Genomic DNA, 25820 nt, shown 5'->3' with positions numbered 1-25820 from the left:
CACTCTCTCTCTCTGCAACCCTTATTCATTTTTTCCCCCTCGTTATCTATACCCGCACTTATCTTACCTGACTGTTGCAACCGACCTTATCTAGCAATTTTTCCGTCGCGATGGGAATATCTTATCGGTACTTTCTATTGGTTTATGTCGACGTCGAGGTGGGGGATTGGTAGTGCGCAGCGATTCTCCCGTGTTCTTCCGCGTTCATCCTCCATGCTCATCCATGTGTTCACATCGCTACGAGAAGTACATGGTTGGATTTTCTACGAAATAGCGAAGTTTTAAGGTGGTACCGATGTAAGGAGGTATCCCGGTCGAAAATACCATTCAAAGGCAGCACTCCGAAAATGAACTCGAAGACTGATTCCTTGAAGATCCTCGACGGCACTGTTAGTCGTTCAATCGAGATCGGTCTTCGCGTGATCGGCGTTTGGCCCAATTCGTCCTTCACGGTCCTCCGTCGCGCCTTTTGGATGATCACTTTTACGTTGGCACAGACCTTTCAGTATCGATATTTCGTTATACACGTTCGCACGGACGATCTTTCGCATCTGATGGATGGTCTTAGCACTACGATGTCCTATAGCCTCCTACTATTGAAACTTACGATATTTTGGATCAATCGACGGTGAGCTTCGCTTATCTAAGTCGCGAAACGAACGCAATCTTTCTATGCATTTGAGAATCGAGTTCAAATTTATTTGGTATTTTTTTTTTAATAAAATTAATTAGTTCTGTATACAAAATATGCCAAAGAGATCAAATAAAGACAGATTTTTGCAGTTGTATAATATTTAATCGTTGTACATGCAATATGATTTAAAGTATGTAAAGAAAGTGAAAGATTGTTACATTCTTTTATAATCATAAGCGAGCTCGAAAGGCAAGTCCCCAAGTTTCCCACAGGACATTCCACGACATCCTGGCGATGATGTCCCAGGATCGAAGCGAGTGCGTGACCGAGTGGGCCATCTACTCAATGTCAAGGACAACCGATGTGTCGCATCGGTCTTCCAACTTGATCATTGGCCTTTATTCGATGTCAGTGTTTATGTACGGTACTGGCGTACTCGTTGCTTATCCTAACGAGTCCGACGAGCAACTTGCGGTGCAGGCGCGAGAATTGTTTCTTAAGATGGAGTTACCCTTCGAGTCCAATGCCTCCCCTACGTACGAGCTCGTAATGATTACGCAGTTTTTCCATCAGCTCTCAGCAGCCACAATAGTCGGTGTAATTAATGCCTTAATTGTCTCACTGGTAAGTGAATATAACCTAAGATGACAAAGAAAACAATAAGATAAGTTATAAGGTCTAAGTTTTGGATCAGTACAAATCTCATTGGCAATAAAATAATATTTAATTAATGTTACTTTATGAGTTGCTTTAAGTCATTTTTAAAAGAAGAGATATAAAAGAAAAATTTTTTTATTTTATACTTGTTAAAAAAAATAGAACAAGTAGGGCTGTGTTCCAAAATTTACTGCCAGTACTGAAAATTTATAGAGCACGTGACGTAAACTATAGATTTTCAATACTCGGAGTAAATTTTGGAACACAGCTTAGATTAGATTCTAATTCTAAAGCATTTACAATTAAATTGATACATATTGCACTAAATGTACAATTATATCACGTAATGGAGATGCGCAATTTATATAAGTAGCTTATTGTTAGTAGAATAATAAAATAATTTCGATTGGTTTCTCTTGTGCGCCGCATTGTTCGAGATAACGAGTATTCTGTATTATCCGCGTGATTAATAACTTATTTCATTTACTTTATTTATACGAAATGAAAAGCGTTCTGATTCTGATGAATCTGATCGATAAATGATAATATGGAATTTAAAATGTCTCTATATTTTTGCCGTTAATTCCTCTATTCTTTTGTAATAAATTAAATACGTTATCGCCCAAAGCGATATATAATTTCTTTTATTAAAATGCTTATAAAATATCTTTAATAAAATAAATTTGTAATTAATATTATATTGTATATTTTTATATTCTTAATATAATATTAATTATTAAGTATAAGATTTTAATTCTAATGTATAATAGATTTTGCTTATCTGCTGTTACTTTCCTTATTGATGAATATATTCACAAGTTGTTTTCTACACTGAATCGTGGCAATATCGAGAACATATTGCAGGGCGTTGACCGTTATTTTTAGATTCTTCACGTAGGTGGGCAAATCGATATAATGTGCCGAGGGTTGGTAGAAATCTCTTCAGACGATACGTTCGACTTGCAAACCTCGACCATCAAAGCTCTAATACGTCGACATCAAAGAATTATCGCGCTCTCAGCCGACATCGAGACTCTTTTTTCATACATAGCTCTGATGCAATTCCTGTGGAACACTTTGGTCATCTGCTGTCTCGGATTTCTAATTGTGACTGTGAGTGAAGCTTTATAAAGTCAAATATACATGCAATTAATACATATGCAGTAACATTAAATTATTGTCGTTACATGAAACATTTTTATTTTAAATTCCGCTTATCAATACGCAATAAAACAGAATATCTCATACAAAGGTATTTAAAATAAATCCGAAATAAATAATAGCATTCAAGTGTGGATTTTAGTACTATTATTTTACTCGCTATTCAGAAAGTTTTATGTTTGGTATTATTTCCGATTATGTGTTACAGTCGATCGGCGACACACAAGGATCGACAATGTTGATTAAATCCTTCTTTTTTTACGTTGTCATCACTTTGGAGGCATTCATATTTTGTTATGCTGGAGAATATCTTAGTGACAAGGTCAGAACGATGCAGTTATAAATATTATCTTTACGAATTCTTTCTATTTATAATTATAAATAAATAGCGCAACAAAGCCTTGGTATATAGTCATTATAAGAAAAAATTGTGTGTATCAATATATGCACATAATTTTTTTTTTATATTGTAATATTGTATATATATAATAAATCAAATTTTATATATTTATATATTTATGAGTATGTAATTTTTTGTAAGTTACAAATTTCTTATAACTTTCTGCGTATAATTTTACCGTCATGTAGATTATGTTTTCTTTAATATTAAATAATTAAATCATTATTGAAAAAATGTATTTCGAAAAATATATCAATGAAGATTATATAGAATAGTAATGTCGTACCTAAGCGATATACTTTTTATCACAATTCTAAAACTTTAATCACTCATTCAATTGCAGGGCAGAATGATCGGCAATGCAGCGTACGAAACTAAGTGGTACAAATTAAATCCCACGCAGAGTCGTATTTTATTATTGCTAATTTTAAGATCACAAAGAAAGTTAACTATTACGATCGGAAAATTTATGGAGCTCTCCCTAGAACGTTTCACAACAGTAAGATGTGCTTTCAGAATTACGTTTTCCCATACCTGACGTAGGTTGTACGTACTTTCAAAGGAAACACGTTGTCAATTTTGAATTTAACTTATAAATTAGTAGGAGGCAATATATTTTTGTATGTAAAAGATAATATATTCTTGTCTTGTTTATTTTGTTAAATTTTTATAGTGTTTGTTGTATCGATAAAAGTATAGCGTTTTACTAGCTGCCACACAAAATACGAGTTCTACCTTCTTTTTTCTAGATTATTAAGGCATCAGCGTCTTATGTATCCGTGCTGCATGCTATGTCTTGAAAACTATGTATAGAAAAGGCAATACTTTTTGTATATTTATAAAGCTATTGTGTTATAAGAAACGCGATAACTCGCGAATTCTAGTAACTCATTAGCTTTCCACGAACATGAATGCCCTTATGTAAAAATACATTAATATATCTCATTCGATTCAATAATAGCGTTGTGTTTTTTATGGATAAACGTTTCTATGCGCCGCTCAACATCTTTTCCTTATCATCGCAAACTTTCACCCTCGCTTTCGATTTATCTTTATGAATTTACCTTTTACAATTCCTGCTCTTCGTTTCTTGGTATTTAAAAGTTTTAAGTATTCTACGCACGCATCTGATACTCACGTGTGTCCAGCGCACGTACATTCGTCTTGCATTTTTAATGCAAATAACGGACAGTGACTGAGTGATGTATGTACTGGGGTACGTTAGACGCTTTCGTGGGTACGCATGCCCATTTTTTTTTTGTAATTATTGAAGAATTATTCTATAATTTTTATTCGTGACTTCTAAGATGAAAAAAAATATATGACATGAAATAAGCGATGAATAATTACTGTCTCGTGCACGGTCAAGGTGGAATCAATCGAGTGTAGAATTTTACTGACAATGAGTAGTAGTTTCACTGAGACTTCTCGCTCGGCCATATCTGACAATTGGCTTAGAACTTGTATTATGCCGAAGTCGAAAATTTCTTCTTCCAATCTATGACACTCTGAAATTCAATGTTTCTTCAATCTCCTTGTAGTTCCAGCGGAAAATATTTGAATTGATTTCAATTCGGGATAAATAATCTTAGTTAGTAAATAGAGGCCTTCTACATTATAGTCTTACCTATAATGTAGATAGGGAATTAGTGATAACTTACCGTATCATCCGTTTGAAGAAATGTCTTTGAGCTCGATGGAGAACGAGATAGATTCGACGAATATCGTGTGCTGGTCTGTGCAATACGGTCTTCGTATGATAGGTGTATGGCCGGGCACGTCGTGCGCAATTTTACTTAAAGTTCTCAGCATATCATCAATGATCGTGTTTCAAATCTTTCAGTATCAACACGTAATCGTGCATTTTGAAGAGGAGGATTTAATGATCCTCATGGACGCCCTAAGCGTAACTTTCGCTTATACTCTTTTGCTTATCAAAATGCTTATTTTTGCATTTAATTCTCGGTAAGGCTTTTTCAAAGCGATATATATCGATCACAGAATTAAATGTAACTCACAAACACTTCTCATATCTTCTATTTTAGTTTTCAAGTCATAAATCGGATTAAAAAAATATTTTTTATTTATATAAATTTATTGTTAATTTATATATAACATTGACATAATAAAGACTTCTCTGTATTTTTATGCAACCATATTGGTCACAATTCTTTAAACAATCCTTTATAGTCTGCTGAACGAAATCATAACATGTATGATCAAAGATTGGAAGGAATGCGATATTTCGGATGAGTACACGATGACCAGAATAGCTTATGTATCTCGTTGGGTCTCCAACATTATAATTTGCTCGCATATGACGTCAGTTTTCCTCTACGCGATAGGTACAATAATGAAGATAAAAAATGAAAATCAAACCGATACTCGAGAGTTGATCATCAAAATGGAGATACCTTTTAAGATTGAGAGCACATCAGTACACGTAGCTGTCCTTGTTACTCAATTTATTCATCAGACGAGTGCGGCTGGTATGGTGGGCGTAATAAATTCCTTGTTAATAATACTGGTAAGTTTGAGTATTTGTTCATGATTTGTCTATATTCCTGGAACTGAAAATAATTATGATGTAATTCTGAGACAAAAAATTGCTAAAACATTTTATATATATATATATATAGTAAAAACAGATATAATTATACAAAAATAATAGTTTGTGAAATAAAATTATATAAAAGTACATTTTTAAAATCTTGGTTTTATATGTTAATTTTTATTCAGATCGAGAAAACGAACGCAAATAAACACAATCGTCATTAATTCACACTCATTGAGACAAGCTGTTCTTTTATGTTTGTTTGCGTTCGTTGAATCTAGATTGAAACATTACATTAGATGCGACATTTATTTAGGTTCTTCACGTGTGTGGGCAGATTGATATAATGCGGCAAAAATTGAGTGCAATTACGCAGAAGAACGTCGAACTGAAGAACATCGAGCAGGGTGTGAATGAAAACGTCGTAAAAGATCTGATCGTTCGACATCAGGAAATTATCACCTTCTCCAAAAACATCGAGGATCTTTATTCTAATATTGCACTGGTACAATTTGTATCGAATACTCTGGTTATCTGTTGTCTAGGATTTCTTATCGTGATCGTAAGTATATTAAAATAATATTAATTTCTTTAAAATATAAAGTAATATATGAAATTTCAGTCTATCGGTACCCCAGGCGGATCAATGATGTTAGTCAAGTCAGTGTTCTTTTATTTTGTTATGAGCTTAGAAGCATTTGTATATTGCTTTGTCGGACAACATCTGAGTACAAAAGTCCGTATAAAATATATTACATCAAATATATGACATTTGGTACGATATTCTCTATGACAAAGATATATGATTCTATATTTTAGAGTGAAATGATCGGCGACTCGGCGTACGAATCGTTTTGGTATGAATTGAGTCCTAGTCAAAATCGAGACATCTACATTATGATCATAAGATCCCAACAAAACTTGACGCTCACGATAGGAAAAGTTATGGAACTTTCTTTGAGACAATTTGCCAACGTAAGAATTTAGTAAAGTTAATGGAAATGATAAAAAAACTACATTTTTGTGCAGAAAGTCACGAATATATTTTGACAATCATTTTTTAATCGTTGAGTCCTAATGTGACATTCCTGTCTGATAACTAATAGCTTCATGTTGTAGATCCTTAAAGCTTCAGCGTCATACGTGTCGGTGTTGCACGCAATGTATTGAGGTCTAAATATACTTTGTACGTCGCTTATATCTTTGCATGCAGATTTCTATAGTACTTTTACACGATTGGTCATTTCCCATCCAGAGACTCGACGGAGTTTCGCATCGAGTGTACGCAAATAGAGGAACAAGAAAATTATTTACTGAAACATCGATTGGTGATAATTGCACTTGATTTGGAGTGCATAAGAAAAAAGCTATAAATACAATATTGATTATCTCGATCGATGTACTTTGCCAGATCTGATAAAATAAAAAAAAGCATTTTTTTAAACAGAAATTTAATTTAATATTATCAAATTAAGATTTTTATATTAATTAAGATCAAATTTTTATACTAAGTTTTATACTAATTAGAATAAAATTTAAAAGATATTTATTTTTTTGATAATTTATTTCTATATCCATGTATAATTTCAAACATATAAAAATATATGCTTAATATATATTTTCATAAAATTGATATGAAAGTACGTTAATGCAAGCATACATGTAAAGATATATTACAAAAACTGTTACCCTTTTTACTCTGTATTAAATTTTCTCAAATAAAATTAATTACATAATAAAATAATGTTTTGTGATTAAGAATTAAATATACACTTATTTAACGTATTTTTTTATAATATTGTATATGTTTTTATTTGCAATATAAGTATAAATTAATATAAATTTATTTGTTTAAGAGTCTTGAGCTGCTGGTTAAAGATGAGCTGATGTTATGTAAAAACTATTGTTCAAAAAAAAAATGTTGTTACAATATTATGAATTTATTTTCATTATAAGATATCACTCGCGTTGAGGTGTCTTTTTCTTCATTACATGCTCCAGCTTGCAGAACCGCTATATACTCTAGCTTACAGTACCTTCTCGGAATCAGCCATAATACTAAATGTAATCTTCTCTCTGGTTTTTCCGTCGCATCGAAGGTACGTTTTTGTTTCCTCCCTACAAATCCCTCCGATATGTTCCCCTAGTAGTATGTTTCAACTTCGCAGTGAGCAGTTCTTGGAAGTTATGTTACCTTGTTCACCTCACTGCATTTTTTTTAAGGAAAATGTGCATTTGTTGCAGTGTGATTGCTAATTCGGTAGACGAAGGGGACGATCTTGTATATGTTTGTCATCAATTATAATTGCGATTTTGCGCAGTACAAAATAAATATATATTTAATGTATTTAATTTTATATACATATATATTTCTATATTTTGATATTTCAAATCCTTTAATATTTGTACTTGATCATGCAATTCGGGCCAGCAATATTTTTCTGTTTATCAATGTGATGAACTCAACTATAACTTATAGGGTACGTTTCGTTTTCATACTCATGTTGTAAGCATCAGTTCGTCCTTGTTATTTATCAAGTTTTAATATTAAAAAGAGAAATTATACTTAGAAGCCCTGTAAGCGCAAACCAGAACGTACCCACTATTTTCTGTTTATAATTAACAAATATTAATCAATTGATAAGACAGAATTACATTCAGTTGTTGATCTGTGATAAAAGTATTTTGATTATACTCTTTGAAACATTTGTTACAACTAAACAGTTTTAATTCGATTCAGTCAATACGTTCACATTATTCGATCGGGTATATCATCTCTATCGTGTTATTTAAATTTTGCTGGATGATGATGTTGATCAAGTCTCTTAGTATCGGTACATGATGATGAACATTTGCTTTACATTTTTAATATAAATAACGTACAGCAACCGAGGGAAGAGAAGAGTATATAGAAAACTTTGCAGTTGTCTTTACCTGAATTTTTTGTAACCACCGCAATTATTGAAATATCGACTTATAATTTTTCCTCGTGACTTCTGAGATAAAAAGAAATAGAATGTGAACAACCTTCATTGGTCGGCTACAACCAAGGTGGGGGTTACTCGAATGCTGAATTAGATTCTAGCATTCTAGCGTTAGACTTTAACAGTTTTACTGAAACCTCTCGAGTAATCATATCTAAAGACGAAGTCAAGTTAAAACTATTGACTATGTTGTGCTTGAGAAACAGAAGCATCTTCGTCTGTTAACTTCCAAATCGAACGTTTTGTTAGTATTGTAGTTTTAGTGAAAAATTTTAAGCTGTGTCGTACTTATTATTTGAACTATATTTGCTGTTATGTTAAGAAATTGATACTTTCTTCTGGATTATATACTCACTTATAATGTAGTCAGAGGAAAAAAGAAAATTAGTGTTAGTGATAAACCACATTGATGATCGTGTCGTAAAACAAATTTATTTGATATCAATGAATACTGAAATAAAATCAGCGAATACCATATGTCGCTCCGTGGAGTTCGGTCTTCGCATGATCGGTGTATGGCCGGATACATCGTGTGCAATTTTCCGCAGAGTATGTTGCATATTTTCGATGATAATATTTCAGACCTTTCAATATTGGTACTTGATCATGCACTTCGGCGAGAGCAATATTTTCTTACTCATGGATGTGATAAGCGCAACTCTGACTTATAGTCTCGTGTTTGTCAAACTGATTATTATCATATTCAACGTTCGGTAAGGTTCTTCATTACGGTGTACGTTAAGTATAAAATCAGTACGACCACAAAATAAGTACTTAGATCCTCTATTTTAGATCTCAAGCTAATCGCAAAAAGAAAAGATGTTTGATTTTTAATCTGTTTAAATTTTGCAAATTTGCATTGATTTATATATTTCTGGAGTAATATTTTGCAAATAACTGCGATCTCATGTCGGTCAATATTTTTTTGAATAATTCATTATAGTCTGTTGGACGATATGATAGCACATGTGGTCGAGGATTGGAAAAAGCGTGATGTTTCTGACGAATACACGATGAATAGAATGGCTTATGTCTCTCGATGGTTTTCCAATTTGATAATCTGTTCGCACGCAGTATCGGTATTCTTCTATGCGATTGGCACTTTGTTGGCGCACAGAAACAGCAATCAAACTGATACTCGAGAGCTCATTCTCAAGATGGAGTTACCTTTCGAGATCGAAACCACATCAGTATATCTTAGCGTTCTCATTACGCAGTTCGTTCATCAGGTAAGCGCTGCCAGTATGTTGGCTGTGCTAAATTGCTTGCTGCTAACATTGGTAAGTTTAAATATGTTTTCATGATTTTTCTAAAATTATAAAGAAAAATAACGCCAAGAAGAGAGATAATTTAAGGACTTAAGTGATCCTAAAAGTAATTAAACAGATTTATTATTATATAATTATTAATACATTATTAAATAAAGAATGCAATATGATTTTGTTTAAAAAATAAGTTATATAAAATGGTTACTAAATAAAGTATTTGTTCCATTTATTAAGTTATTAAAAATATGTAATAGATATATTAAGGAAGAGAAAATAAAAACACAATAATTATTAATTAATACATTAAAATTTTATTATTTAACTTTTCCATACATAGAAACTTAAATATTGCTAAATAATAAGAATCAAAAATTAAATTCATTCAATATTGAATATAGAACAAAAAAAGCATTTTTATTGCACATATACCTGATATTAAATTGAATTTGATTACAATATTTAGGTTCTTCATGCATGTGGACAGATTGATATATTGCGGCAGAAACTGAGTGAAATTACACGGAAGAACAACAAGCAACATATAAACGATATCGCAAAAATACTGATTATTCGGCATCAAAAAATTATTTCCTTCTCCAAAAATATTGAGACTCTCTTCTCAAACATAGCGTTAATACAATTCGTATCAATTACTTTAGTCCTCTGTACCCTAGGATTTGTCATCGTGACCGTAAGTATATGTAGAATAACATAACTTGTTCAAAAAACATAAGTTATTTAAAATTTTTAGTCTATTGGTGTTCCGGGTGGATCGCCTATGCTAGTAAAATCCGTGTTCTTTTACATTCCAGTCAATTTGGAGGCATTTATAGTTTGCTTTCTTGGAGAATATCTCAGTACTAAAGTCAGTAAATGATGTGACACATGTATGGGATATATGACATGTTTTACAATGAAACTTATTTTAGAGCAAAATGATTGGCGACGCGGCGTATGAAGCGCTTTGGTACGAATTGAGTCCGATTCAGAATCGAGATATTCTCTTTATAATTGTAAGATCACAAAAGTATTTGACGCTAACGATCGGAAAGGTCGCTGAACTTTCGCTAAAACAATTTGCTAATGTAAGGATTTAATAAAGTAATAAAAGTAGTTGAGTAGAGGCGTATTCGTGGCATAGAATTTTACGTTGATTGATGTTTTGACATGTCCGCGAGTGACGATCTCTAGTCACTTCATCACGGTATAAGTATTCACGTACAATGGTCGTAATTGCTTTTATCATGTTGTAGATCATGAAAGCCTCAGCGTCATATATGTCGGTGTTACACGCGATATATTGAAGCCTAAACATACTTTATGCTCCGCTTATATCTTCGCGTGCAGAAGGATATAGTACTTTTACTACCGCCAAATGGTTATGTAATTAGCAATTTTTCTATTCAGAGTATTTCAGAGACTTGATAAGGTTTCACATCAGATGCATATAAAAGTAGACGAGTAGATGAGTATTGATTTGCATATTAAAGTATTGTATTTTGGTTTGTGATGAAGTTGATCTTCTTAGCCGATGTACTTTTTCAAAGCCAATAATTACAAAATAAAACGATTAGTTGCATCCTTAATTTAATACTACTTTAAATTACAAAGTTAAATTACAAAGTCAAGAATTATACTTGGAAGAATCTGTGTGTGTACGTGTGTGTTAAAAATAATTAAATACTTTATACATATATAAATATATTTAAATATATATGTATATATATATATATATACATAAATTTGCATATAAAAGGTATAATTTATAATAGTAAATTATTTTATGACGTACCATGATTAATTTAAGTAGAATTTTCCAACTTCTCTCCCAGCAAAAAGAAAACTCTCTTAAAATCCTTCATGATAGATATAGTGTTCACATTTCGATTGTATTAAATAATAATGTTGAACCACATGAGACTGAAATTTGTTAACGTCGACTGATACGTTGATAAACGTTTGCAATTCATTTTTAATGCAAATAACGGACAATGACGGATCAATGTGTACCCGAGGGTGTATAGAAGTTTTTTATGCCTACTTCTCTGCCTGTTCTTTTCTTTCTTACAACTGTGGTAATCATCGAAATGTCGGATTATTTACCCGCAGTTTCTAATATAAGAAGATACGGAAAAATACGATGGAAACACAAGATAAGTGTATTCTCTATTGATTTACACCTGGAGGGGAGAAGTTTACTTCAGTACTGAATTCATAGAATTTTACAGTTTCACTGAGGCCTTTTGATTGACCACGTCGTGACTGTTAACTATAACTAAGCTGAAATAATTAATTTGCATGCTACAATTAAAAATTTTAGGGATTATGTTTTAACTAATAACATTGTAAAATATAACATCGTGTTAGAATTTCGATGCTGCTTGCGCTGTATGCGTTCATTATTAATTTCAAGTAATTCGTTAAACAAATTCATGTCTTTTCTATGATTATAATCTTACTGTAAGGTACACGGAAAAGAAAACTGAGTTAATTTAGAGTGTTATAACACGTTGGTGCTATCGTGCTGTGAGACTAATTTGTTAGGAGTCAATGAATAACGGTATAAAATCGGAGAATATAGTGTGTCGTCCTATCAAGTTCGGACTTCGCCTGATCGGCGTATGGCCGGGCACGTCATATGCAATCTTGCGCAGAGTGTTCTGTATATCTTCAATGGCGGTTTTCCAGATTTTTCAGTATTGGTACGTGATCTTGCGTATCGGAGAGGAGGATCTCTTACTCCTCATGGACGTATTAAGCATAACTGTGGCTTACAGTCTCGTACTAATCAAATTGATTATTTTTGCATTCAATGCTCGGTAAGTTTCTTCGTCACGACACTGAGTCATAAATACGATTGCCAAACAAATATATCTTGGATTATATTCTTTAGATTCAAGGATGTAAGTTGAAAGAAAGCATCTTGAATTTATATTACTATTTCAATTAATTTGTAACCATCTAACAACATCTCGCGAAATAAAGAAATCTTCGCGTTTTTGCGCACACACAACTCGGTCAATATTATATTTCTTTATAGTCTTTCCGTTATAGTCTGCTGAACGAAATCATAGCACACACAGTTGTTGATTGGAAGGAGCGCGATGTTTACGACGAATACACGATGACTAGGATGGCGTACATCTCTCGTCGGTTCTCCAACTTCATAATTGCTTTGTACGCGCTTTCGGTGTTCCTTTATGCAACCGGTACTTTGTTGAGGTTTAAAAGTAATAATCAGACTGACACTCGAGAACTTCTCCTTAAAATGGAATTACCTTTTGAAATCAAGAGCACATCGATGCATATAGCTGTCTTTGTTACACAATATGTTCATCAAACAAGCACAGCCAGTATGGTGGGCGTGATCAATTCCTTACTAATAACATTAGTAAGTTTGGACTTTTCCTAAAATTTGTTGGTGTTTCTGAAAATCGTAAAAAAGAATAAATGATAAGAATAATATGACATGTAGAGAAGAGGAACTTTCAAAATTGAACCTATACAAAATATTCTAAAATATTGTAAATATATATAACATATAAATACCTTAATAGTCATTTTCGTTTTATATTGAAAACAATTGTGTTACTGAAGCAATAAAAACACGCTTTCACTGGGCAAAACTTAAATTGAACTGACACTGGGTGCATATTGTGACGTTTAGGTTCTTCATGTGTGCGGACAAATTGACATTTTGCGGCAAAAATTGTGTGAAATCACGCAAAAGGACATCAAGCGTGGTGTAAACGACAGGATTATGAAAATGTTGATTATTCGGCATCAAAAGATTATCTCTATTTCCAAGAATATCGAAGACCTTTTCTCAAATATTGCGCTAATACAATTTGTATCAAATACCATGATTATATGTTCTCTAGGATTTCTTATTGTAATCGTAAGTATACGTAAAATAATCTAACTTATAACTTTGAAATATATGATATTTAAAATTTTTAGTCTATGGGGGTCCCGGGTGGAATGCCTATGCTAATAAAGTCCGTGTTTTTTTACATTGTTATAAGCATGGAAGCATTCATATTTTGTTTCCTCGGAGAACATCTCAGTACGAAAGTCAGTATGTCATATAAAGTGAAGTAGATACAATACGCTAAATTCATTATATATATTTCAGAGCCAAAAGATCGGCGATGCTGCGTATGAAATGCTTTGGTACGAATTGAATCCGAATCAAAATCGACATATTCTGATTTTGATCATAAGATCGCAGAAACACTTGACGCTCACGATCGGAAAAGTCATGGATCTTTCCCTCAAGCAGTTCGCTAGCGTAAGAAATTAGTAATGTAATAGAAGTGATTAAGAAAAGCTATATTTATAAAGCAACTGTTAATGTGTGAATGTTTTGACATCTTAATAATGCTCTTTAGTCGCTTCGTTGTTCCTATGACGTTTGCAATGGTAGTAATAAAATGCTTATATCATTTTACAGATAGTGAAAGCTTCGGCATCGTACGTGTCGGTGTTATACGCGATGTATTAAAGCTTCAATACACTGCATGTCGCTTATATCTTCGCGTGCAAAGGATATAGTACTTTTATTACCATCAATTTACACGGTTAACAATTTTCCTATTCAAAGAAGCGGAGTTTTACATCAAGTGTGCGCGTGTAGACAAGCGGGGTTACTGAAGCATTGATTACCCGAGGCATCCGTTCGCGATGGCTTTATTTAGCCTGCAGTGCATAAAAGCAGAGCTATAAATACATTGTTGATATTTTAGATCGATGTACTTTACCAAATCTGATAAAGTAATGATCAAAATAAACGCGTTTCTTTAAAAACGATAAAAACAATTAATTTAATCAATTATTAACATTTTCGTATTAAGAACTGAAAATTGATTTGAAAGGTACTCAATACAACTAAATAAAACTATAGGAAATCAAACTTATATATGTTAAAGGTGCAATGTAGAAATAATATATACTCTAGTAATATATTATTATGAAGTACTCACCTTGGCTGTAAGAAAAAATCTCCCGGTAAACTGCATTATTCTTTGTCTGTATCGTCGTTCTGTATAAACCGTTATGTTCATGCTTGCACTGCCATTGTCCAACTGCTCAAGCGCGAGCCCTCTTTCAAGCCACCTATAGCGCCAAATGTAATCTTTACACTGGTCTATCTGTCCCTACGATACGTCTTAGGATTCCTCCCTCTCGATTCCCCACGTTACGTTTTCTTTCCGCCAGCAGCAAAGCATTTCAACCTGGCTGCAAGCAATTCGTCGAAGCTGCGCTCCATTTTTTCTTTATCTGTGGCATTTTTAAAGAGAACGTATAGTTGCATTATAATCAAAAGTTCGGAAAGAAAGGGACTGCCTCTATCATCAATATTTCTAAAATTACAGTTGCAATCGCTCCATTATTTTTAAAATTATAATTGCAGTTTTTTCATTCTTTTTTTGTACGATATAACAGAAATATTAAACAAGTTTTGATTCGCTAATGGTCGACGACACGGGTCGCGTTCGGCTGTCTAGCCTTGATCAAGTTTTAGCATAAATAAAGTTATTCTACAACGCGATATTCTGTAACGCGATGGATCTATTGCCCATGAGAAATATGGGGATGGCCACGCTCAGTCGATTGGTCAGGTTTGGTCTTCACGGTTACGGTATATGGCCATATTCACCGTCCACTTTGGTATTTAAATCGTACTGGATCATAATTCTAAGCATGGTCCATGTTTTTCAATACCGATATGTAGTAATGAACATTCATATGGACGATTTTTCCCAGTTATGGTCGGAGTGAGCAGCGCAATATCAATATTAAATATATATTTATTATTGCATAAAATACATTATTAAATAAATGTTTTATGATTTCTTTTTTAAATAAGTAGTTATAGACAATGGTTAATAAATGAAGTATTTGTTCCATTTACTAAGTTTTTAAAAATATATAATAGATATATTAAGGAAAAGAAAATAAGATCGCAATAATTATTAATTAATACATTAAAATTTTATTATTTAACATTTTCATACATATAGAAACTTGAATGTTCCTAAATAATAAGAACCAAAAATTAAATTCATTCAATATTGAATATAGAACAAAAAATAGTATTTTCATTGCACATACCTGATGTTAAATAGAATTTGATTATAACATTTAGGTTCTTCATGCATGTGGACGGATTGATATATTGCGGCAGAAACTGAGTAAAATTACACGGAAGAATACCAAGGAACATATGAACGATATCGCAAAAATACTGATTATTCGGCACCAAAAAATTATTTCCTTCTCCAAAAATATTGATACTCTCTTCTCAAACATAGCGCTAACATAATTCGTGTCAATTACTTTAGTCCTCTGCTCCGTAGGATTTATCATGAAATTTACTTGTTTTAGAGCAAAATGATTGGCGACGCGGCGTATGAAGCGCTTTGATACGAATTGAATCCAATTCAGAATCGAGATATTCTCTTTATAATTGTAAGATCACAGAAATATTTGGCGCTAACGATCGGAAAGGTCGCTGAATTTTCGCTAAAACGATTTCCTAATGTAAGAATTTAGTAAAGTAATAAAAGTAGTTGAGTGGAGGCGTATTCATGACATAGAATTTTACGTTGATTGATGTTTTGACATATCCGCGAGTGACGATCTCTTGTCACTTCATCACGGGATAAGTATTCGCGTATGATGACCGTAATTGCTTTTATCATGTTGTAGATCATGAAAGCCTCGGCGTCATATGTGTCGGTGTTACACGCGATATATTGAAGCCTAAACATACTTTATATTCCGCTTATATCTTCGCGTGCAGAAGGATATAGTATTTTTACTATCGCCAACTGGTTATGTGATTAGCGATTTTTCTATTCTGGGACTTGATGGGGTTTCACATCAGATGTATATAAAAGTATACGAGTAGATGAGAATTGGTTTGCATATTAAATTATTGTATTTTGGTTTATGATGAGCGCAATATAAATTGATCTTCTTGACCAATGTGCTTGTTGAAAGCTAATAATAATAAAATAAAAGGATTTATTTGAATATTTAATTTAATTATATTTAATACTACTATAAAGTAATAAGATATTAATTACTAAAAATTGTTAAATATTAGTCTTGAATAATTTTTTTCTCAAATACTATCAACTTTATAGAAAAGCTGCGTATGACAAAAATCATTAATTTTTTTCTCCTAAAGTTCCGAGAACTTTTTCAGAATTTTTTCAGAATTTTTTAATACTGTATCTTTTCATGCGGGGGTAAAATTAAAAAAATGTAGCACTAAAAAAATAGTTGATTAAATATTACGAAAAAATCCTTAGAGTTCTATGAGAAGAAACTAAATGATTTTTGTCCCATGCAGTTTTTTTGTAAAGTTGATAATGTTTGAGTAAAAAATTATTCAAAACCAATATTTGACAATTTTCAGTAATTATTATCTTGTTAACTATTGCGAAAATTGCAAAATGGTAAAGGACTTTTCGACTCAGTTTAGTCCGCTTTATCTACCCAAAAGCGATTGACAAAAACTTTCGAGACACCCTGTATATATACATACATATGTATATATATATATACACATAAATTTGCATGTAAAAGGTATTATTTATAAGAAAACTGTTTTAAATTTTGTTTCTTTTATTTTATACATATATATATATATACATATATATATTATATATATATTATATTACATAATAAATTAATTAATCGCAAAACAAAATAATGGTTGGTTTATTATTAAAAAATAAATACATGTATATTGATCGCAATTTTATTATACCATCTATATATAATTTATTACAAAATAAGTATAAAATTATCTTATTTTACTACAAGTAAAATTATTTTATGACGTACCATGTTTGATATTAGTAAGATTTTTCCAACTTCTTCCAGCAAAAAAAGAACTCATTTAAAATCCTTCATGACAGATGTAGTGTTCACATTTCGATTGTATTACAGTATAACGTTGAGACACATGAGACTGAAATTTGTTAATGTCGACTGATACGTTGATAAATGTTTGCTTTGCATTTTTAATGCAAATAACGGACAACGACCGATCAATGTGTACACGAGAGTGTAAAGAAGTTCTTTATGGCTATCCCTCTGCTGTTCTCTTTTTTTCTTACAACTGTGGTAATCATCGAAATGTCGGATTATTTACTCGCAGTTTCTAATATAAGAAGATACGGAAAAATACGATGGAAACACAAGATAAGTGTATTTTCTATTGATTTACAACTGGAGGGGAGATGTTTACTTCAGTACTGAATTCATAGAATTTTACAGTTTCACTGAGGCCTTTTGATCGATCACATCATGGCTGTTAACTATAACTAAGCTGAAATAATTGATCTGCATGCTGCAGTTAGAAATTTTAGAGCCCATGTTCTAACCAATAACATTATAAAATATAACGTCGTGTTAGAATTTCGATGCTGCTTAAGCTATGTGCGCATCATTTATTTTAAATAATTCGTTAAACAAATTCATGTCTTTTCTCTGATCATAATCTTACTGTAAGGTAGACGGAAAAGAAAAGCGCGTTAACTTAGAGTGTTATAACACGTTGGTGCTATTGTACTGTAATTTGCTCGAAGTCAATGAATAACGGTATAGAATCGGAGAACATAGTGTGTCGTCCTATCAAGTTCGGACTTCGCCTGATCGGCGTATGGCCGGGCACGTCATATGCAATCTTGCGCAGAATGTTCTGTATATCTTCAATGGCGGTGTTTCAGATTTTTCAATATTGGTACGTGATCTTGCGTTTCGGAGAAGAGGATCTCTTACTCCTCATGGACGTATTAAGCGCAACTATGGCTTACAGTCTTCTGCTAATCAAATTGATTATTTTTGCATTCAATGCTCGGTAAGTTTTTTCGTCATGACACTGAGTCATAAATACGATTCGCAAAATAAATATATCTTGGATTATATTCTTTAGATTCCAGGTTGTAAGTTGAAAGAAAGAATCTTGAATTTATATCACTTTTGCTATTAATTTGTAACCATCTAACATCTCGCGAAATAAAGAAATCTTCGCGTTTTTGCGCACACACAACTCGGTCAATATTATATTTCTTTATAGTCTTTCCATTATAGTCTGCTGAACGAAATCATAGCACACACAGTTGTTGACTGGAAGGAGCGCGATGTTTACGACGAATACACAATGACGAGGATGGCGTACATCTCTCGTCGATTCTCCAACTTTATAATTGCTTTGTACGCGCTTTCGGTGTTCCTGTATGCAACCGGTACTTTGTTGAGGTTTAAAAGTAATAATCAGACTGACACTCGAGAACTTCTCCTTAAAATGGAATTACCTTTTGAGATTAAGAGCACATCGATGCATATAGCTGTCTTTGTTACACAATATGTTCATCAAACAAGCGCAGCTAGTATGGTGGGCGTGATGAATTCCTTGCTAATAACATTAGTAAGTTTGAATTTTTCCTATAATTTGTCGGTGTTTCTGAAAGTCGTAAAAAAGAATGTTTGAAAAAATAATATGACATGTAGAGAAGAGAAATTTCAAAATTGAACCTATCCAAAATATTCTAAAATACAGTGAATATATTAAATATATAAATATCTTAATCCTTGAACACCACACTATTTTCTCCACCTGATTTCACCATACATGGGTTACGATAACCCTGGAGTCTTCTTTTGCTTTTATCTCGGGTTTTAATGCTTCAATTTTAACTTCTATTTTTTTTAATTGATACAACAGACAGTAAGGAAAAAGAATATATAGATAAGAATATCATAAGATTTACAAAAACCAATATATTTGAAAAAATGGAAGAAATTTCACAATTTAAAAATAAATCATTGTTTTTGAAATAAATTAATAATTTTTCAAAAAAATGATACAAGGTTTTAATTTACAGAAATCGCAACATATTAAGATGTATTTTAAGAAAAAAATACATTATTACGAGTTATTCTAAAAAATGTATTTATTCTACGAGGCTGAATTTGGGTCATTTTACCAAGTAATACGATAAAGTTAGTGCAAAAGTTTTTATTATATGTCATCTAAATATACAGATGAAATTATTCATTGATTTGGGTGGAACAGGCGAAACAAATTTTTGCGACATGTTACCTACACATTGGCTGTTGGCACTGCAAGCATATGTAATAAGTTTTCCTATCTAAAGCCCCTGGACAGAATGAACATCTTTGTTTTTCTATTTTGTTTACAGCTAATATATCACGCGGATCTTGGTTTTCTGGAATGTCTGTGTGTTTCATAAATTCTTCGATTTGAATTCGCATTTCAATTTGATCTTGTTCGTATATTTACTTACAAATTGATTTCGAAATAAGAAACGTAATAACCACACAGGGTTAGCGTAATCCACGGTGGTGTTTAAGAGTTAATAATAATTTTTTCGTTTTATATTGAAAAAATTGTGTTACTCAAGCAATGGAAACACGCTATCACTGGGCGAAACATTAAATTGAACTGACACTGTGTGCATATTGTGACGTTTAGGTTCTTCATGTGTGCGGACAAATTGACATTTTGCGGCAAAAATTGTGTGAAATCACGCAAAAGGACATCAAGCGAGGTGTAAACAACAGGATTATGAAAATGTTGATTATTCGGCATCAAAAGATTATCTCTTTTTCCAACAATATCGAAGAATTTTTCTCAAATATCGCGCTAATACAATTTGTATCAAATACTATGGTTGTGTGTTCTCTAGGATTTCTTATTGTAATCGTAAGTACACGTAAAATAATTTAACTTATAACTTTGAAATACATGATACTTAAAATTTTTAGTCTATGGGCGTCCCGGGTGGAATGCCTATGCTAATAAAGTCCGTGTTTTTTTACATTGTTATAAGCATGGAAGCATTCATATTTTGTTTCCTCGGAGAGCATCTCAGTACAAAAGTCAGTATTTCATGTAAAGCGAAGTGGATACAATACACTACTAAAATCATTTATTATATATTTCAGAGTCAAAAGATCGGCAATGCTGCGTATGAATTGCTTTGGTACGAATTGAATCCGAATCAAAATCGAGATATTCTGATATTGATCATAAGATCACAGAAACACTTGACGCTCACCGTTGGAAAAGTCATGGATCTTTCCCTCAAGCAGTTCGCTAGCGTAAGAAATTAGTAATGTAATAGAAGTGATTAAAAAAAGCCATATTTATAAAGCAACTATTAATGTGTGAATGTTTTGAGACCTTAACAATGTTCTTTAGTTTCTATGACGTTTGTAATCGTAGTAATAAAATGCTTATATCATTTTGCAGATGGTGAAAGCTTCGGCGTCGTACGTGTCAGTGTTATACGCGATGTATTGAAGCTTCAATACACTGCATGTCGCTTATATCTTCGCGTGCACAAGGATATAGTACTTTTACTACCATCAGTTTACACGATTAACAATTTTCCTATTCAAAGAAGCGGAGTTTTACATCAAGTGTGCGCGTGTAGACAAGCGGGGTTACTGAAGCATCGATTTCCCGAGGCATCCTTTCGCGATGGCTTTATTTAGCCTACAGTGCATAAAGGCAGAGCTATAAATACGTTGTTGATATTTTAGATCGATGTACTTTACCAAATCTGATAATAAAATGATGATCAAAATAAACGTGCTAATATAAAAACGATAAAAACAATAAATTTAATCAATTACTAACATTTTCGTATTAAGAACTGAAAATTGATTTGAAAGGTACTTAACACAACTAAATAAAACTAAGAAATCAAACTTATTATGTTAAAGCTGCAGTGTAATAATTCTCAAATAATATATACGATAGTAATATATTATTATGAAGTACTCACCTTGGCTGTAAGAAAAAATCTCCCGGTAAACTGCATTATTCTTTGTCTGTATCGTCGTTCTGTATAAACCGTTATGTTTCTGCTTGCACCGCCGTTGTCCAACTACTCGCCAGCCCTCTTGCAAGCCACCTATAGAGCCAAATGTAATCTTTACACTGGTCTTTCTATCCCTACGATACGTCTTAGCTTTCCTCCCTCTCGATTCCCCATGTTACATTTTCTTCCCCCCAGCAGCAAAACATTTCAACCTCGCTGCAAACAATTCGTCGAAGCTGCGCTCCATCTTTTCTTTATCTGTTGCATTTTTAAAGAGAACGTATAGTTGCATTATAATCAAAAGTTCGGAAAGAAAGGGACTGCCTCTATCATCTATATTTCTAAAATTACAGTTGCAATCGCTTCATTATTTTTAAAATTATAGTTGCAGTTGTTTCTTTCTTTTTTTGTACGATGTAACAGAAATATTAAACAAGTTTTCATTGGCTAATGGTCGACGACATGGATCGCGTTTGGCTGTCTACCCGTGTTCAAGTTTTAGCATAAATAAAGTTATTCTACAACGCGATATTCTGTAACGCGATTGATCTGTTGCCCACGAGAAATATGGGGATGGCCACGCTCAGTCGATTGGTCAGGTTTGGTCTTTACGGTTACGGTATATGGCCATATGCACCGTCCACTGTGGTGTTTAGATCGTTCTGGATCATAATGCTAAGCATGGCCCAAGTCTTTCAATACCGATTCGTAATAATGAACATTCATATGGACGATTTTTCCCAGTATATGGATGGAGTGAGCTGCGCAATGACATATACTCTACTTTATATTAAGCTCGTTATTCTTTGGACCCATCAACGGTAGGGCGTGCTTGTAAAAAATATGCAAATCATGTTACATTTCATTATCGGCATTTGTCGAAACTATCGGCAAAAAGATATCAAATAATCAATTCTTAATATTATTCAATCGTTTTAATTAGAATTTGAGAATACATATATACACGAGTGCGTATAATATTATGATTTGTCTGTTCTTTCTGATATTTTAATAAAATGTTCGCACCAAATTCGAAATTAATCAAAATTGAATGAAATAGACATTAACACGAATGGTGCACTGATCTTCCGTAGAGTATTTTTCGATGTATTGCAAATGATGTCTACGGATTGGCAAGACTACACTTCAAACCACTATAGTTCACGTATAATGACAGACACGGCGAATGTTGCACATCGCACCTCGAGATGGATCGTCGGCACGCAAGTAGTCGCTGTATTTTTATACGTTGCCGGTGTATTCGCCGCTAATGCAAACGATCCTGAAAGATTAGAGCCGTACGCGCGAGAGCTTGTTCTGAAGATGGAGCTGCCGTTCAATATTAGCACAAATTTTATTTACATGACAGTACAAATTGTTCAAATTTATCATCTGCTTTTAGTCGCCTATGGCGTTACGATTATTAACTCACTTCTTGTCACTCTGGTAAGTTCAAATTGCACGATACACTTGTAAAATTGAAAGTGATTAGAAATTTTAATCATCTTGATCTTTTTAATTCAGATCATATATTAATTAAGATAACGAATAAATTAAATTACATATAAACGTAATATATTATACGTGTATCTTACGTTTTAGTAACATCTTATAAGTAAATGATTTGCTAAATTGTATTTTTTCTCATGTTTTTAAAAAAATAACTTTTTAAAATGTTTTTTTATTTTCCTGAAAAAGGGAAATTATAAGCTTTATAGCTTTATGATCTCTTTATAGCTTTATAGCTTTATAGCTTTATGATCTCTCCTCATCAGGAAAATGAAAAATTATTTTTTAAAATAAACCTTAGATACTTCACATTTGTGGTCAAATTGACATTCTTCGAAAATGGTTGTCAAAAGTTTTTTCCAAAAATTCGGATTCGATGAACATAATTACTATGCGATCTTTGATCATGAAGCACCAGCGCATTATAGTATTTGCAGAAAATATCGAGACTCTTTATACGTATATTGCATTGATGATGCTCTTATCAGACACGATGATTACATGTTGTGTAGGATTTATTATCGTCATCGTAAGTAATGTGTTCAAAGTGATATTCCGTTATTACAATATCAAATATTGTGTAACGAGTCAATAAGTTATTGATAATTATTAATACTAAAGATGTCTGAAATCATCATACGTATGTGTGTGTGTGTATATGTGTGTTTGTATATGCAACTAGCACATATTAAATTACTATATATAAGCCTCTTAGTTGACGTGGCATAAGTCCCCTTCCTTAATATTATACTAATTGTAAGTGGACTTTTGTGTAATAATTTTACAAAAAATTAAGAACAGAATCTAGCTTTATTGTAAGAAAATAAATTGAAAGAATAGTATTTATGATCATGTAATTTAAAATATATAACTTAAACTTTAAAAAAACTTAAGTCACTATTCCAGATATTTTTACGGTCACTTTATTTATGATGTAAAATTGATTTTTATTTTTTATGAGCATAAAAATAAAATACAAGTAAATTAAATTGATAGATAAGACAAACATTCTTAATACTTTCTATTTTTATAATAAACGCATTTTTCCTAATTTTGGACTTATGCCACTTGTCAACTAAGAAGCTCGTATATAAGTATGGAAATTTTAGTCGCTCGACACACCGAATGCCGCAGCGATTTTGGTGAAATCTGTATTATTCTACATCTCGATAAACCTCGAGGCATTCATATACTGTTTCTGTGGCGAATATCTGAGCGCCAAGGTCAATATCAAGAGTAAAATGGTAGTTTTATTAATTTATAAATATCTCGGATGTATTTCATATTCTTCTTTTTTCAGAGCAAAATGATTGGAAATGCGATATACAATTCTCTCTGGTATGATTTTCCAGCCAAAGAAGGTCGAACTATACTGTTTCTTATTCTGAGATCACAAAAAAGATTGACGATCACTAGCGGAAAAATCGTCGACCTTTCCTTGGAGCGATTTACCAGTGTAAGATTTAACTTGCGATAATTTTTTTGTATGTGTCTGTCTTATAATGCGAAACTCGAATATCTCCTACAGACTTTATAGATATATATATAGAGTGTTTGGAAAAAGTAATGATAAATCTTTTGCATAAGGGCAGAATGGACTAAATTAAGAAAAAATGTCCTCTATCATTTTATGATTTTAACAATAAGATATTAATTGCTAAAAATTGCCGAAAATTGGTCTTCAATAATTTTTTACTATCAATTTTAGAAAAACTATAAGACACAAAAATTGTTTATTTTCATAAAGTTTTGAGAATTTTTTCAGAATTTTTTAATACCGTATTTTCTTATATTAGTAAAAATAAGAAAATGAAGTCCTAAAAGTTGATAAAAAATTCTGAAAAAATTCTTAGAGTTCTATGAAAATAAAATAAACAATTTTTGTCTCTTGACGTTTTTCTCTAAAGTTGATAGTATTTAAGTAAAAAATTATTAAAGAATAATTTTCGGCAATTTTTAACAATTATTATCTTATTCCTAAAATCGTAAAATGGTAGAGGACTTTTCTTCTTAGTTTAATCCATTCTGACCCTATGCGAAAGATTTATCATTTCTTTCCAAACACCCTGTATATACAAATATTATTTTTTAAAGATTTGGTTAATATCGAAGTGAGTGTTTGTTCTTTCGTTATATCGTAACAATACACATTGAATTGAAATAAAATTCACTGTTCTTATTGCTTCATATTAATTAAATAATAATTTTAACTGCAATTAGCATAACAATGTACATAATTTCACATCTTATTATATTACACAAATCACTTTCTATAGCTTCCATTCGTTATTATATTATTATTTAATTATATTTCTCTTCATATTATTATATTGATTAATTTTTAACATTTCGTACATTTGCATATAATCAAACAATGATATTTCAGGTAGTAAAAGCATCGTTGTCGTATATATCAGTGCTATTGGCAATGTATTGAAGATAGGTAATGTATTGATATAATAATAATATGAAACATAATAGTGTGCAGAAAGTAGAATTTAGTAATATGAAAATAAATGTATAAGATTTGTTCTAAATATTATTATTGTTCCATTTTCGTCTTACGATTTGCACTTTCTGTCGCACAAGGAAAAGATAATATAATAGTAAATTACGATGAAATATTTTTCTTGTTTTGACGGATACCTTCATGATACCATTAAGATAAAGTCAACCAGAGTCCTTTTTTCTAATGCTTTTTGTTTGTTCAGCTACGATGAAAAGACGGTACTGAAAATCTTTAGCAATTTCGCTTTCTCTTGGCACTTTCAGTTTACATCTTCAAG

General features: G+C 32.0%; 1 protein-coding gene across 1 annotated transcript; it reads left to right on the top strand.

The window, feature by feature from the left end:
- The first annotated feature begins 1135 nt into the window (after positions 1-1135).
- LOC108762346 (uncharacterized) lies at positions 1136-25471 on the top strand. The gene is given in 27 exon segments (XM_018509304.1): positions 1136-1258; positions 2177-2404; positions 2661-2774; positions 3196-3347; positions 4683-4817; positions 5043-5379; positions 6226-6365; positions 8834-9103; positions 9334-9670; positions 10410-10523; positions 10588-10743; positions 10912-10950; positions 12356-12477; positions 12713-13049; positions 13794-13949; positions 15807-16043; positions 16046-16201; positions 18403-18533; positions 18767-19103; positions 20172-20402; positions 22102-22346; positions 22495-22514; positions 22586-22971; positions 23336-23563; positions 24144-24257; positions 24335-24490; positions 25421-25471. Coding segments are annotated over 27 exon segments (5052 nt in total).
- Positions 25472-25820: the final 349 nt, after the last annotated feature.

This window comes from Trachymyrmex cornetzi, unplaced genomic scaffold, assembly GCF_001594075.2.
Source record: "Trachymyrmex cornetzi isolate Tcor2-1 unplaced genomic scaffold, Tcor1.1 scaffold299, whole genome shotgun sequence".
Lineage (NCBI taxonomy): Eukaryota > Metazoa > Arthropoda > Insecta > Hymenoptera > Formicidae > Trachymyrmex > Trachymyrmex cornetzi.
This window is presented reverse-complemented; position numbering and strand designations above follow the sequence as displayed.